The sequence below is a fragment of the Syngnathus typhle genome, linkage group LG13, assembly GCF_033458585.1.
Source record: "Syngnathus typhle isolate RoL2023-S1 ecotype Sweden linkage group LG13, RoL_Styp_1.0, whole genome shotgun sequence".
Classification (NCBI taxonomy): Eukaryota; Metazoa; Chordata; class Actinopteri; order Syngnathiformes; family Syngnathidae; genus Syngnathus; species Syngnathus typhle.
Window position 1 is genome coordinate 9,087,486 of NC_083750.1, and position 11,417 is coordinate 9,098,902.

The 11,417-nt window shown below is 56.9% G+C and overlaps 3 protein-coding genes across 4 annotated transcripts; 1 reads left to right on the top strand and 2 right to left on the bottom strand.

The window, feature by feature from the left end:
* Positions 1–1,199: 1,199 nt before the first annotated feature.
* On the bottom strand, positions 1,200–5,732 carry dusp28 (dual specificity phosphatase 28). Its single transcript, XM_061295149.1, has 4 exons — positions 5,593–5,732; positions 5,012–5,373; positions 4,707–4,907; positions 1,200–3,670 (listed from the first exon to the last, which is right to left on the bottom strand). Exons 2-3 carry the CDS (start codon positions 5,351–5,353, stop codon positions 4,728–4,730), a joined length of 522 nt encoding a protein of 173 aa, XP_061151133.1. The 5' UTR covers positions 5,354–5,373; positions 5,593–5,732; the 3' UTR covers positions 1,200–3,670; positions 4,707–4,727.
* proca (protein C (inactivator of coagulation factors Va and VIIIa), a) lies at positions 1,628–4,564 on the top strand. The gene is made up of 9 exons (XM_061295141.1): positions 1,628–1,708; positions 2,004–2,079; positions 2,165–2,322; positions 2,468–2,492; positions 2,581–2,691; positions 2,993–3,133; positions 3,207–3,325; positions 3,469–3,586; positions 3,955–4,564. Exons 2-9 carry the CDS (start codon positions 2,016–2,018, stop codon positions 4,530–4,532), a joined length of 1,314 nt encoding a protein of 437 aa, XP_061151125.1. The 5' UTR covers positions 1,628–1,708; positions 2,004–2,015; the 3' UTR covers positions 4,533–4,564.
* A 78-nt stretch (positions 5,733–5,810) lies between the features above and the next one.
* On the bottom strand, positions 5,811–10,920 carry vcpip1 (valosin containing protein (p97)/p47 complex interacting protein 1). Of its 2 annotated transcripts, XM_061295131.1 has the most exons (3): positions 7,644–10,919; positions 7,356–7,445; positions 5,811–7,111 (listed from the first exon to the last, which is right to left on the bottom strand). In XM_061295131.1, the coding sequence occupies exons 1-3, from the start codon at positions 10,219–10,221 to the stop codon at positions 6,519–6,521; spliced, it is 3,261 nt and encodes a 1,086-aa protein (XP_061151115.1). In that variant the 5' UTR covers positions 10,222–10,919; the 3' UTR covers positions 5,811–6,518. The 2 variants fall into 2 exon arrangements, with proteins under 2 accessions (XP_061151115.1, XP_061151116.1); XM_061295132.1 differs by lacking the exon at positions 7,356–7,445 and having other exon boundaries at positions 7,644–10,920.
* Positions 10,921–11,417: the final 497 nt, after the last annotated feature.

Consider the following 11,417-nt stretch of genomic DNA (forward strand, 5'->3'; position numbering starts at 1 on the left):
TGGTGGTGTACCTAATGGAGTGTCCGTGTGACGTCACAGATCCAACAGCCAATCAGAAAGTGGGGGTGAGGGCGGGTGTGGCACTTTTCACTTTCAGTTAAGCTTTGGCCATGATTTTTCCCTAATGAACTGGCCTGTTATTAGGTACACCTAAAAATGGTGGTGTACCTAATGGAGTGTCCGTGTGACGTCACAGATCCAACAGCCAATCAGAAAGTGGGGGTGAGGGCGGGTGTGGCACTTTTCACTTTCAGTTAAGCTTTGGCCATGATTTTTCCCTAATGAACTGGCCTGTTATTAGGTACACCTAAAAATGGTGGTGTACCTAATGGAGTGTCCGAGTGATGTCACAGATCAAACAGCCAATCAGGAAGTGGGGGTGAGGGCGGGTGTGGCACTTAAACCAGGGGTGTCGACCTCCAGGCCTCATGGGGCCGCGTTCCAATATGTTTTCCAAGTCACCCTCGTTAAGTGCACCTGCGTGAAAAGTTTTAGCCACTTTTACGTTCTGCAGTGGCTAAAACTTTTCACGCAGGTGCACTTAACGAGGGAATCAGGCGGACACTCCATTAGGTACACCGCCATTTTCAAGTGTACCTAATAAGAGGCCACTTTATTAGGGAAATATCATGGTCAAAGGTCACAGGTGTCAAGCTCTAGTCCTCAGGGCCACGTTCCAATATGTTTTCCAAGTCACCCTCGTTAAGTGCACCTGCGTGAAAAGTTTTAGCCACTTTTACGTTCTGCAGTGGCTAAAACTTTTCACGCAGGTGCACTTAACGAGGGAATCACACGGACACTCCATTAGGTACACCGCCATTTTCAAGTGTACCTAATAACAGGCCACTTTATTAGGGAAATATCATGGTCAAAGATCACAGGTGAAAAGATTTTGTTCATTTTCACGTTCTGCAGGAGCTAAAACATTTGTTTGCATATGCATACAAAGCGAGGTTTCAATTCTAAAAGGATAGTTTGGTATATGCTTACTCTTGGGATCGAACCAACGACATTCCAAGCAAGCACCCATGTCACTAACCAGTTGGCTATTTCAACCTGACTATTGCTGAGCGATTGAATTTGGTTTTCTCCTTTTCATGATTGCCTCCCTTGCCTCCTCTGACCTCACGTCCCTGGTAGGCATATTTGATATGAGAATAAAAAATAAATAAAGATAAAGAAGTGAACACATAACAGGGTGTTTTTTGTTTTTTTAATTAGACACAAAATTTCATACACACACGCACACTGTTGGAATAATTGTATTGTGGAGCACTGGCCGCCTCTGGCAGAACCCCCTTCCTCCAACAAAGCTGGCTAATGAAGAGAACAAACCAAAGAAGAGAGAGTTTGGAACGTGAGCAAACCCACCTTGACGACCGTAATGCTGATGAGGACAAGTGGCAACCCCAGCACGTCATTTCAAAGGAGGAGCATGACGTACAAAAGGTGAAGACAAATAGATGAAAAGGACAAGATGAGGTCTGTGAAAGTAAACAGTGGTGCCGAAACTAAACTGAAAATGGAGACAAGTCCATCCCCTTGATTTGCTTGCATGTTGACAGTGCGGGGGACGCAGACTGTGGACTCGCAGTAAACATCGCTTGTCACTCATTGACACCACACAAACACGAAGAAGCCACCAGCACGACCGCCACGACATCCCGAGAGTCAGACATCAAAGCGTCATCTAAAAACACGCCAGCAAGTAAGGCGCGCACCTCCGTCCCCTTATTGCTCTCGCTCGCTCGAGGTCTCGTGGGAAAGCGCTTTGGATTTTAACTTTGGCACGCGGTTGACTTCGGTTTGAACGTGAATCCGAGCGTGGTTCGGTTTGAAAGCGGAGCCCAAGCGCTGCTGTTGTTTGCCGATTCTTTTGTATGACGTCGCGCGGGCACCAAGTTCACAGTTGCGCTTTCGAAAGAAAGTGGTGCTGATTTGGGCAGGAAAGCGCTTTCTGTTCTGTTGTCCATGGTCTGAGCACCTGGTGTGATGGGCCGCAGGTTTTGACGGACATGCGCCGGCAGGCCGTCTGCGCGTGCCTGATGCTGGCCGCGGCATCGGCGCTCAGCCTATCAGGTGAGTGCCCGGCCAAAGCGGCCTACGGCAGGCGGGCGGGCCGGCTGAAGCAGCGCCATGCTGCGCTTGTGCTGCGCTTCCTCAGTCTTCTCCAGGCCGCCCGAGGCTCACATGCTGCTGCGCTCGCGCCGCGCCAACTCTTTCCTGGAGGAGCTCAAGCCGCCGTCCATGGAGCGCGAGTGCGTGGAGGAGACATGCGAGTTCGAGGAGGCGCGCGAGATCTTTAAGGTTCGAGAAGCCACGGTGAGTTAAAGAGAAACTTGTGACTAGTTTGGGATGCTGTATATGATCCCAAGTACTTTGGTTTCATCCCCCCAAAAATCAATGACATCATTTGAAAGACCTCAACCATGCATCTCATTTTGGGGTTTTCCTTCAACTTTTGCAGCTGGAGTTCTGGACGGTGTACAAAGGTGAGACACAAGGACAGCCATGAACACCAATCATTGGGACAAAGGAGGCCACGCCCACTGTGCTTGCATCTATGTGCGTGCATTCCAGACGGCAACCAGTGCGAATCCAACAGCTGTGTCCACGGGAGGTGCGTGGACATACTGCAAGATTACGTGTGCACCTGTGACCAAGGATACGAGGGAAAGTACTGCCAACACGGTCAGTCCAACGCACCCAACCCGTTCCGTGGCATGAGCAGGATGAGGAGTGCATGTGTTATCCTTTTGAAACAGTTGACCTTTGGCTTTTGGGGAGGCCTCAAAATTATTTGCCCCTGAGCCATCCAAAAATGTGAGGCGGACGCATGACTGTGTGCCAAAAGCACGTCGTTTGGGCCGCAAGCACTACTCGGGAACGGGTACAAACCAAGCCCGATAGGAAGCGTGCCGACGGTGTTGACAAAAAACGGCGGGGCGAGGGTTGGGCCGGGCCACTCAACGGCCGACGCTTATCATCCCAGCTCTATCAGCCACCAACTGCAGCGTGAACAACGGCGACTGCGACCACGAGTGCACCGAGAGGGAGGATGGCCTGAGGCGGACATGCGGTTGCGTGGACGGCTACAAGCTGCACGACGACGGCAAGACCTGCGTCGCCAAAGGTGAGGAATAGGTGTCGGCAAGCGGGCAAGAGCCGAGGACTCCGCCCACCAGCGTCTGGTCACCTGCGCGCAGGGTCGTCGTCGTGCGGGCAGCTGCTGATCGGACGTTCGTCCTACGCCCGGCCCGTTGATGGCCTCATGCCCTGGATGGTGGGCGGGGAGGTGGGCAAGAAGGGCGAGAGTCCTTGGCAGGTGAGCCAGTGCCAGCAGTGCCAGTCACCGGCATTCAATGTGGAGTTGTTGGCGGCGAGCCAAAGCAAATACAAGTCCAAAAGTCATCTTGAGGCATCGCTGTCACCGAGTTCCGCTGGTAATGAGAACACGGCTACCGCCAGGTCCTGCTGCAGAATTCCAAAGGTCGTTTCCACTGCGGCGGCGTGCTGATTGACCAGAACTGGGTCTTGACGGCCGCCCACTGTCTGGAAAACAACCTGCGCTTCCGAGTGCGACTGGGTGAGTCGACGCACCCAAAGAGGGAAACTAGGCAGGAGTCCGTCCGCACATTACTTTTGCCCGTGGCTGTCTTTCTGCTCCAAACTGAAAAAAAAAAAAAAAAAGAATGACTGTGTCACTATCGGTCTATGTACACTTCATCGTGCCACCTCAAACTCAGAACCTGGGGAGCTTACTGCCGCTAGAGTTGGAAGGATTTGGCGCTTAATGCAAATCAGCCAATCAGTGGTTTTAAGTCTGGCGTGACCAGACAGCGCGGTTTGAGCGGGACTCTGTCGGTTTGGAGCCCCGTGTCCCTGCGTCGCTTTTTGCCAACCCCGTCCTAGGAATGAGTCACCCAATAGTGACACGCCGGTTGCTGTCGCCAGGCGACTACGAGCGTTTCCGCGACGAGGGCACCGAGGTGATGCTGAAAGTCAGCAATGCCGTCCCGCACCCCGACTACGACAGCACCACGGTGGACAACGACATCGCTCTCCTGCGCCTGGAGAGCCCGGCGCCCTTCTCCGACTACATCCTGCCGGCGTGCCTGCCGGGCCGCGGGCTGGCCGAGCGGGTCCTCCACCGCAACGGTACCGAGACGGTGGTGACGGGCTGGGGCAAGGAAAGCCAGGAGAGCCAGCGCTTCAGCTCGGCGCTCAACGTCATCCGGGTGCCGCTGGTCAGCCGCGAGGTGTGCGCCGCCCACATGTCGCACAACATCTCCGACAACGTGCTGTGCGCCGGCGTCCTCGGTCAGAGTATGGACGCCTGCGAGGGCGACAGCGGGGGCCCCATGGTGACGCTGCACGCTGACACCTGGTTCTTGGTGGGCCTGGTGTCCTGGGGCGAGGGCTGTGGGCGCCGGGACAGGCTGGGCATCTACACCAAGGTGTCCAACTACAACAAGTGGATTGATCGCGTGCGCCAGGACTGGGACAGAAGTTCGCAGGCGCCCCAACCCTGATGCGCGCCACCCTAATAAAGTCATTTCAACTCGTTGCCGTGTTTTCATTCGGTTGCCAGTTACGGTCCGCTCTTGCTTAACTTCCTGTTACACTCCTTGAGACGTTTCTGCACCGCGTCTTGTTGTAGTAGACAGGCACCCAAGTTTGACATCAAAGGCAAGGAGTAAAGTTACCTTCATTCTTGAACTTTTTTTTTATTCAGCTTCCTGAGAAACTGCTCTTAAGTAGAAGCTGTCCGACTCCAAGTCCCCTGAGCTTGCGTGGGACGGGTGAGAGTCTCGCCTCCTCCTCCTCCTCAACTCCTCCTCGTATCGCTGCAGTTGAGCCAAGAAGCCGGGATTGGGAGCGATCACGGGCCGGGCGGCCTTCACCTTCTGTCGACAGCAAACGACCATATTTACTGACTGGGACTCTTTCATGCATCTCGTTATGACAGACTTGAGTTTCGAAAAGAGAAGGAGCCGCGCCCCCGCGTCACCTTGAGTGCGTCCGCCAGCGCCATCCGCTGGTGCTTCATGAGGTATGCGGCGCAGATGGTGGCCGAGCGGCTTCGCCCGTTCTTGCAGTAGACCAGGCACCGGCCGCCAATTTTGGCTTCGGCGTGGATGGCGTCGGCGCAGGCGTCAAAGTGGCTGTAGAGGTCGTCGTCTGGGCGGTCACTCACCGGGACTCGTGTGACGGTAATGGTGTCAGGAAAAGGTTGTCGCCGAGTCACGTTGATGCAGAGCGTCACTGCCCCCCGCTGGAGCAGCTCGGGACTGCAGGCCGAGCGAGCGTTGCTGATAGCGAGCGAGTTGGTCACCTGGCAGAGAGACTGCATGGTCTTCCTCCCTCCTCCTCCTGGGACAAGTATTTTTATTTTAAATACATTGTTTTATTTTTTATGTTTAAGCTCAGCACGTTCATTTTCAGATTCAAGTTTTATTCTTTCAAGTACGAGTTTTGTTCTTCCAAGTACAAAACTTCTGACCCCAATCTACTGCCACAGACTTGTTGCAGGCAACAAAACGAACATGAAATGAAAATGTTAAAGAGTCGGTCGTGAAAGTCGACACTCACGTTGCCTCCTCCTTGTCGTCTTCTAAAAATGCATGGTCACGTGGTTGGCAGGCTCATATTTGTTGCACACCCTTCTGGCTGGCCTCTGGGTCCTAAAGTGCGTCACACACAGAACGACCCCAAACAAACACAACTCGCACTTAGGCAGTCGCTGATGGTGTGGGGTACACTTGCCTGTCTTGTGTGCAATTGGAGCCGAAAGAAGCAACCAAGACGAATGGCAATCAATTTTTTTTATTGTCGATTCATCCTACGTGCAAACAGCAAAAGGATGACGTTGACATTGCAGTTGTCGCTTCGCTCGTCCAAGTGAGAGAAAAGCTCCAACTGCAATTGCGCATTCTCGACACAGCGCAAAATAAAGTGGACAACACGCTGCGGCCCTCACGGCAGTGAAAGCAGAGCCTTTGCGTGTCGGCCAGCGGGTGGCGCAAGCGCGCTTGATTGAACGTTAAGCTCCATCTCCTCACACAAAACCGTGGCGCCATTCGACAACAAAAAGGCAAAGTTGTCTTAGAAAAGCAGAATCACACAGTCAGCGAGCTCCGCCCTCACCGCCTCGTCATCGGCTGTTGTCATGCAGCAAAAACAAGAATGACAAATGGCGATCAAAGCAGTTCCCTCACCTTGCTCTCCAGCAAGTGGCGTGCCTGCCGCCCATGAGCACGACTTTGCGTTTGGGCTGTGCAACTTTCTGTCATGTGAATCTTGCGGGCGCAGCTTCTCACGTCACACGCGTCTACTTAAGTCTTCCTCGACATCGCTCGTGCTTTTTGCAAATCTGGTGACGATCAAAGCACGCCATTCGAATGATACGTCAACGCAGCTTAGTAAGTCGCGCGCACAAAGCCGACTCGGTGGGCGGCGCAGTCGGCGGAGCAGCGCTTTATGGCCCCGGCCGGCGGCTCGCCGCAGAAGGGCCGAAATCAAGAGTGGTCCATGGGTTCGGCCCGCTCGCTGTCGTGGCTCTCCATCTGGTCCTCGTCCTGCGTCGGCTCGCCAACAGCCGGGGGCCGCGGAAAGCGCGCCACCGAGGCCTGGATAGAGGAGACCATTTCCTGAAGTTTGCGGCGCTGCTGCTCCATGAGGACGGGGTCTGGACCGTGGCCGTCCTTCACCGTCACGAAGCCTGGCGCCACGCGCACTGGCTCGCGGCCGAGGTCAGTGCCATCGCTGTGTTGGCGCGTGATGGGCAGGTGCTCCGGCTGCGGCGGGGAGGCGCTGCGGCTGCCCAGCGAGTGGCCCTTTCCTTGGAAGGCCTGGACGGCATGTAGCCGCTCCTTCTTGCGAACAGCGCCGCCGCCGGGCCGCAGGGCGCCGCGCGACGGGCTGGCCTCTCCGCCGGCGGCGTCCGAGCGCAGCCGGGCCTGCGCCTCCTTAACGCGCTCCTCCACGTCGCCGCACACCTCAAAGTGGCCGGCGGGGTCAGCGCACAGCTCCACGCGGGCCTCCGCCGCGTTGTACACAAAGGTGCGCCCCGTCAGGTGGGGCAGCGTGCAGTGCTTCCCGTTCATCAGTCCTAAAAAACACCCACGCACGGGTCACACTGGAGCCAAACCAAGGCTTTGACTCTGGCTAGTCCACGTGACGGCCTTATCAGATATCAACAAATACGTGGATGTGATAGAGAACTACATGCCAAAGCAGCAGGAAAGGTCACAGCAACGGTGGAGAGTGAGCTGGCAAAAGCAATCTGAGAAGCGGAGCATTGTGCGACGTTGTCGTTCACGAGCGGGCGCGGGTCCCGAGGCGCTTTTACGTACCCGTGTCCTTCTTGACGATGTTGTAGAAGACGCCGCCCCGCCGGAACAAATGCGGCAGCTTCTTAGCGTACGACCACACATCCTCCTCGCCTGCAGCGACATCACACACGCTTAGCTTAGCACATGCTAACAGGAAGCGGAAGCGGCGGGCCGTTCATCGACAGCGGCCATTTGTTCCGGTTGGTGGGGAACAAACATTTGCTCCCAAAGCTCGTTTGAGGTTTGACGTTTGTTACCGTCACACGCCGCTGAATGAGTCTTACTTTGAAATAGGGGCGGCATGCTTACCCATCAAGGTGGCCAGCAGACACAGTGAGGACATCTCGAGGTCGATGGCTTCCTGGAGGTCACGCTCGCTCGACCTGGCCAAAGCCACGGCGTCGCGGCTTTCAGCTGGGGCCTCCTCCTCATCGGCGCCCTTCAGGATCTCCAGGGTGACCCGGTCGCCATGCCGCAGCGCCACCGGCTCCTGCTCGTGGCCGGTAGCCGGCGGCGGGAGCTCCCGTGGGGGGAAGCCGTGGCGGATGCAGAGGCGGGTGGGCGCCACCCCGAAGTGCTGGCCGATGCTATTGCAGAGATCAGAGTAGGAAGCGCGGGGCCCCAGGGTCAGGGTGGCGGTCCGGCCATCGCTAGCGCTCACGCGTATCTTCTTCTCCCCACCGGCTGGCGCCGCCGGGGATTTGGTGGGGGTGGCCGGTGCCGAGGAGAGCGCGGGCGTCCCCGGGGAGCGCTCTTTGGGCTCTCCCGGCTTGTCGCGCTGGCCACGCCGCTGCGAGAGGGGGGCCCGCTTGCCAATGCTCTGTTGAAGTTCACGCTCGGCCCGGCTCATGATCAGCTCCTCCTTGTGGAGCGTCTTGGCCTTGGGCCCCGTCAGGATGATCTTGCTGGGCGGGTCCAGCGTAGGCAGCGTGGCCTCCTCCGCGTCAGCCAGGCGGCGGGCATGGGCGCCGTCCACTGCCACTGGGTTGTACTCCTCTGGGTTCCTCTTGGCGGTGTGGCGCAGGATAGTATCCACCACCTTCTGCACCAGGACCTCGCTGCCGAACTCGCCCGGGAAGTGCTTGGTGACCAGCTTGATGGCCACGTCGTACACATTGCTGTTGAGCGCCGGGTCGCCCTCGTACTGGAACCAGTGCACCGTCTCCCGGAATGCCCGGCCGGCCCATTCCAGCGTGATGAGGAAGGCCTCCGGGAGGTTGTCGTACTCCTTGCCCTCCCAGAAGTGCTTGAAGCCACAACCGCACTTGCCGCCCTGCGAGGGCGTGTCGGTCCGGTCGCCGTCGGCGTAGACCACGAGGCCGTCGGCCCGCACAGGACGCACCGAGGCGCCGCGGCACCAGTTACAGGTGTCCAGCGAGCTGAGCTTGTAGTCGGGCAGCAGGACGTCCCTCTGCGGGTCGTAAGAGCACACCAGGCTGTTGAGGGGGAAGCTGTAGTTCTTGTCGGGGCGGAGCTGGCCGTGCGTGGACTTGGCTAGGCTGTGAAGCTTTCCGCCCGGCAACAGCCAGTCGGGCGGCACGCGCAGCTCCGAGAGGGCGCCGCAGAGCAGGCAGCGGTGCAGGCGGTTCTCGGCCACTGACTTTTTGGCCGCCTCGGTCACCTCCTCGGGCTGGACGCCCACCACGCCCGTGCGGCGGTACACCCACTGGTGCATGTCGGCCACCAGCGCTGGGTGGACGCAGTGCTTCTCCATGAAGACTTCCTCCATGGCGCCCACCAGCCGCATGACGTACTTGTCCTGCAGGCTGCGGTCACCGCCGACCACGCAGCCGCCGTCCGCCTCTGGCTTGATGTACTTCCAGATGAGCTGCTGCGGGACCCCCCAGGCCTTGGGGAGCAGGTGGGCGGGCAGCCGGGGCAGCGCCTCATTCTTGACGCCCACCAGCGGGATGTAGTGGTTGCGCCCGGAGCTGCTCCAGGCGATGCAGATGGGCTTGTTGAGCTCGCCGTCTTTGGCGCGGCAGAGCTCCTCGGCTACCAGGCCCGGCAGGAAGGTGGCCGAGTAGTCACCGGAGCTCCTCATGCCGCTCAGCGAGTCCAGCAGGACGATGGGCCGGTGCAGGACGTTGGCCAGGCCAAAGATATGGATGTTGCGCAGGCCCAGCGGTACGCCTTCAGGCGGGACGAAGAGCGGGTCGCACTCGTTGATGATGTCCTCCCACTCGGCGGCGTCGATAAAGTCCTGGAAGAGGGCCTTGTAGCGGTCCAGATTCTGCTCAAAGTTCTGCTTCAGGTTCTCCCGCAGGGCGTGCCAGAAGAGTTCGCGGCCCACCAGCGCCCGCGACACGGCATGGACCAGGCAGTGGCCGTCCCCGTCCACGTGGACAGGGATGAGACACTCCCGGTTGCCGTTGGCCTGCTTGATCTCCTCCAGCGTGTCGTGGAGGTAGAGCAGGCTTCCTGAGCGGTCCTTGCCATAACCCGCCGTGGACACGTGCTCCGGCTCGATGAGGAAGGCCCGGTTGCCCAGCAGTGAGCAATCAAAGGTCTCGCCCTGGTTCATGTCCCTCAGCGGCTTGGCTTTGCCGCTCTGTTTGTCCATGCCGTAGCGAGTGAGCAGCGGCGAGAGCAGCTTGCAGTGGTAGTTGGACAGCCCCATCACCTTGACCAGCTCGTTGCCTTTCTTGGGGGGGCCCGCCACGCCCAGAAGGGCGTTCCTGAGCAGGTTGTGGAGCACTGCATCTGGATCGCTCACCTCCTGAACGTTGAGCAGGTTCTTCTGCTCGTGCCGTTGGCCGCACTCGGTGCATTCGATGCTAGCGGAGCCCTGAACGGGGAAGAACAGGCTCGCCTGGCACTTGGGGTCCGGGCAGGTGGCCGACAGGATACGCTTGTCCTTCTTCTTGGAGCCGCGCGGCAGAGACATGTCGTTGGGACGAGTCAAATCCGAGCTTCACAAAAACTCGCTCATGGCGGCGCGGAGCCGTCCAAAGTGCTGCTGGCCGAGAAGAACAACACGGAAGCGGGCGGGTCTCTCTAGCCAGCCGCTCGCCTTGCGAAACTAGTGACGTCACGCTGAGGCATGGTGGGAGTTGGAGTTGTACTCTTAAGACGACGTCGTCAACATGCAGACGAGCTGTCGCGGCGTACTCGTGTTGTGCACGCTCAGAAAGAGAGGAAAGCTAAGAGTAGTGTCGAGCAGACAAACAAAAACGAGTAGCCGAGGTTGACTTTGACACGAACGACGTGATCGCGAGTCCGCCTACACTGACCACAATGCAACACGGTGTGGCGGCGTTGTGTTCAATCAGGAAGTGAAATTTGTTGGCACACAATCCATCAATGTTCGACTGTAATGTCCTTGGCGGTCCAATGTCGCCGTCATTTATCCGTCGTGGCCCACAAAAGTGCGCATTCAGCCCATTTAGTCGTCCAACACTGCTCCTGGCAGCTTTGCCTAGCGCGAGCTAATAAGCTAACACTGCTAGCTCGAGGAGCCTAAACTAGCTCGAGCGAGACGTTTTGGTTTTGTTCTATATTGGTGCTCGCGGGACAAGAAGTGGTCGTCAACCGTCCTCGTTTTAGGGAACCGCAACGAGCGCGCACACGCAGCCACTGCCGTGACGTCATATTACGTCGTCACGCGTCTTTGTTACGTGTCAAAATAAAAATAAATTGTTTTAATTATCCATCAAAATTCCTCTGTGTATCTATGTCGGGAATATTAGTAGTATGTTAATTAAAGCTATTTAACCGAAATACAGTCGCGTGAACATGCGTAACGTTTTGGTCCACAAGATGACGCTGTGTTGTCAACGTCAGAACCTTATTTCCATGGCAACCGACAACCGTATCACGTACATGGGCCTCTTGTAAAAGTCAATGCTCCTAACCTTGACTTCGATTAACCTTCCGTGGAATACGTCATGGGGTCAAGGAAAAATCAGTTTGGCAATTTTGGGAGCTCCTCTGTGATGAATGACTTGTACAAAGCACGAGCTGTTGAAAGTTGTTGGCTTTTGTTTTTGCACATTTTGTTTCTTTTAAATTATTATTGACACGTTGCAGACAAGGAAAGACCAGAAAGGGCGCAGAAGAGGGACACGGACGTTAGCGGAAACC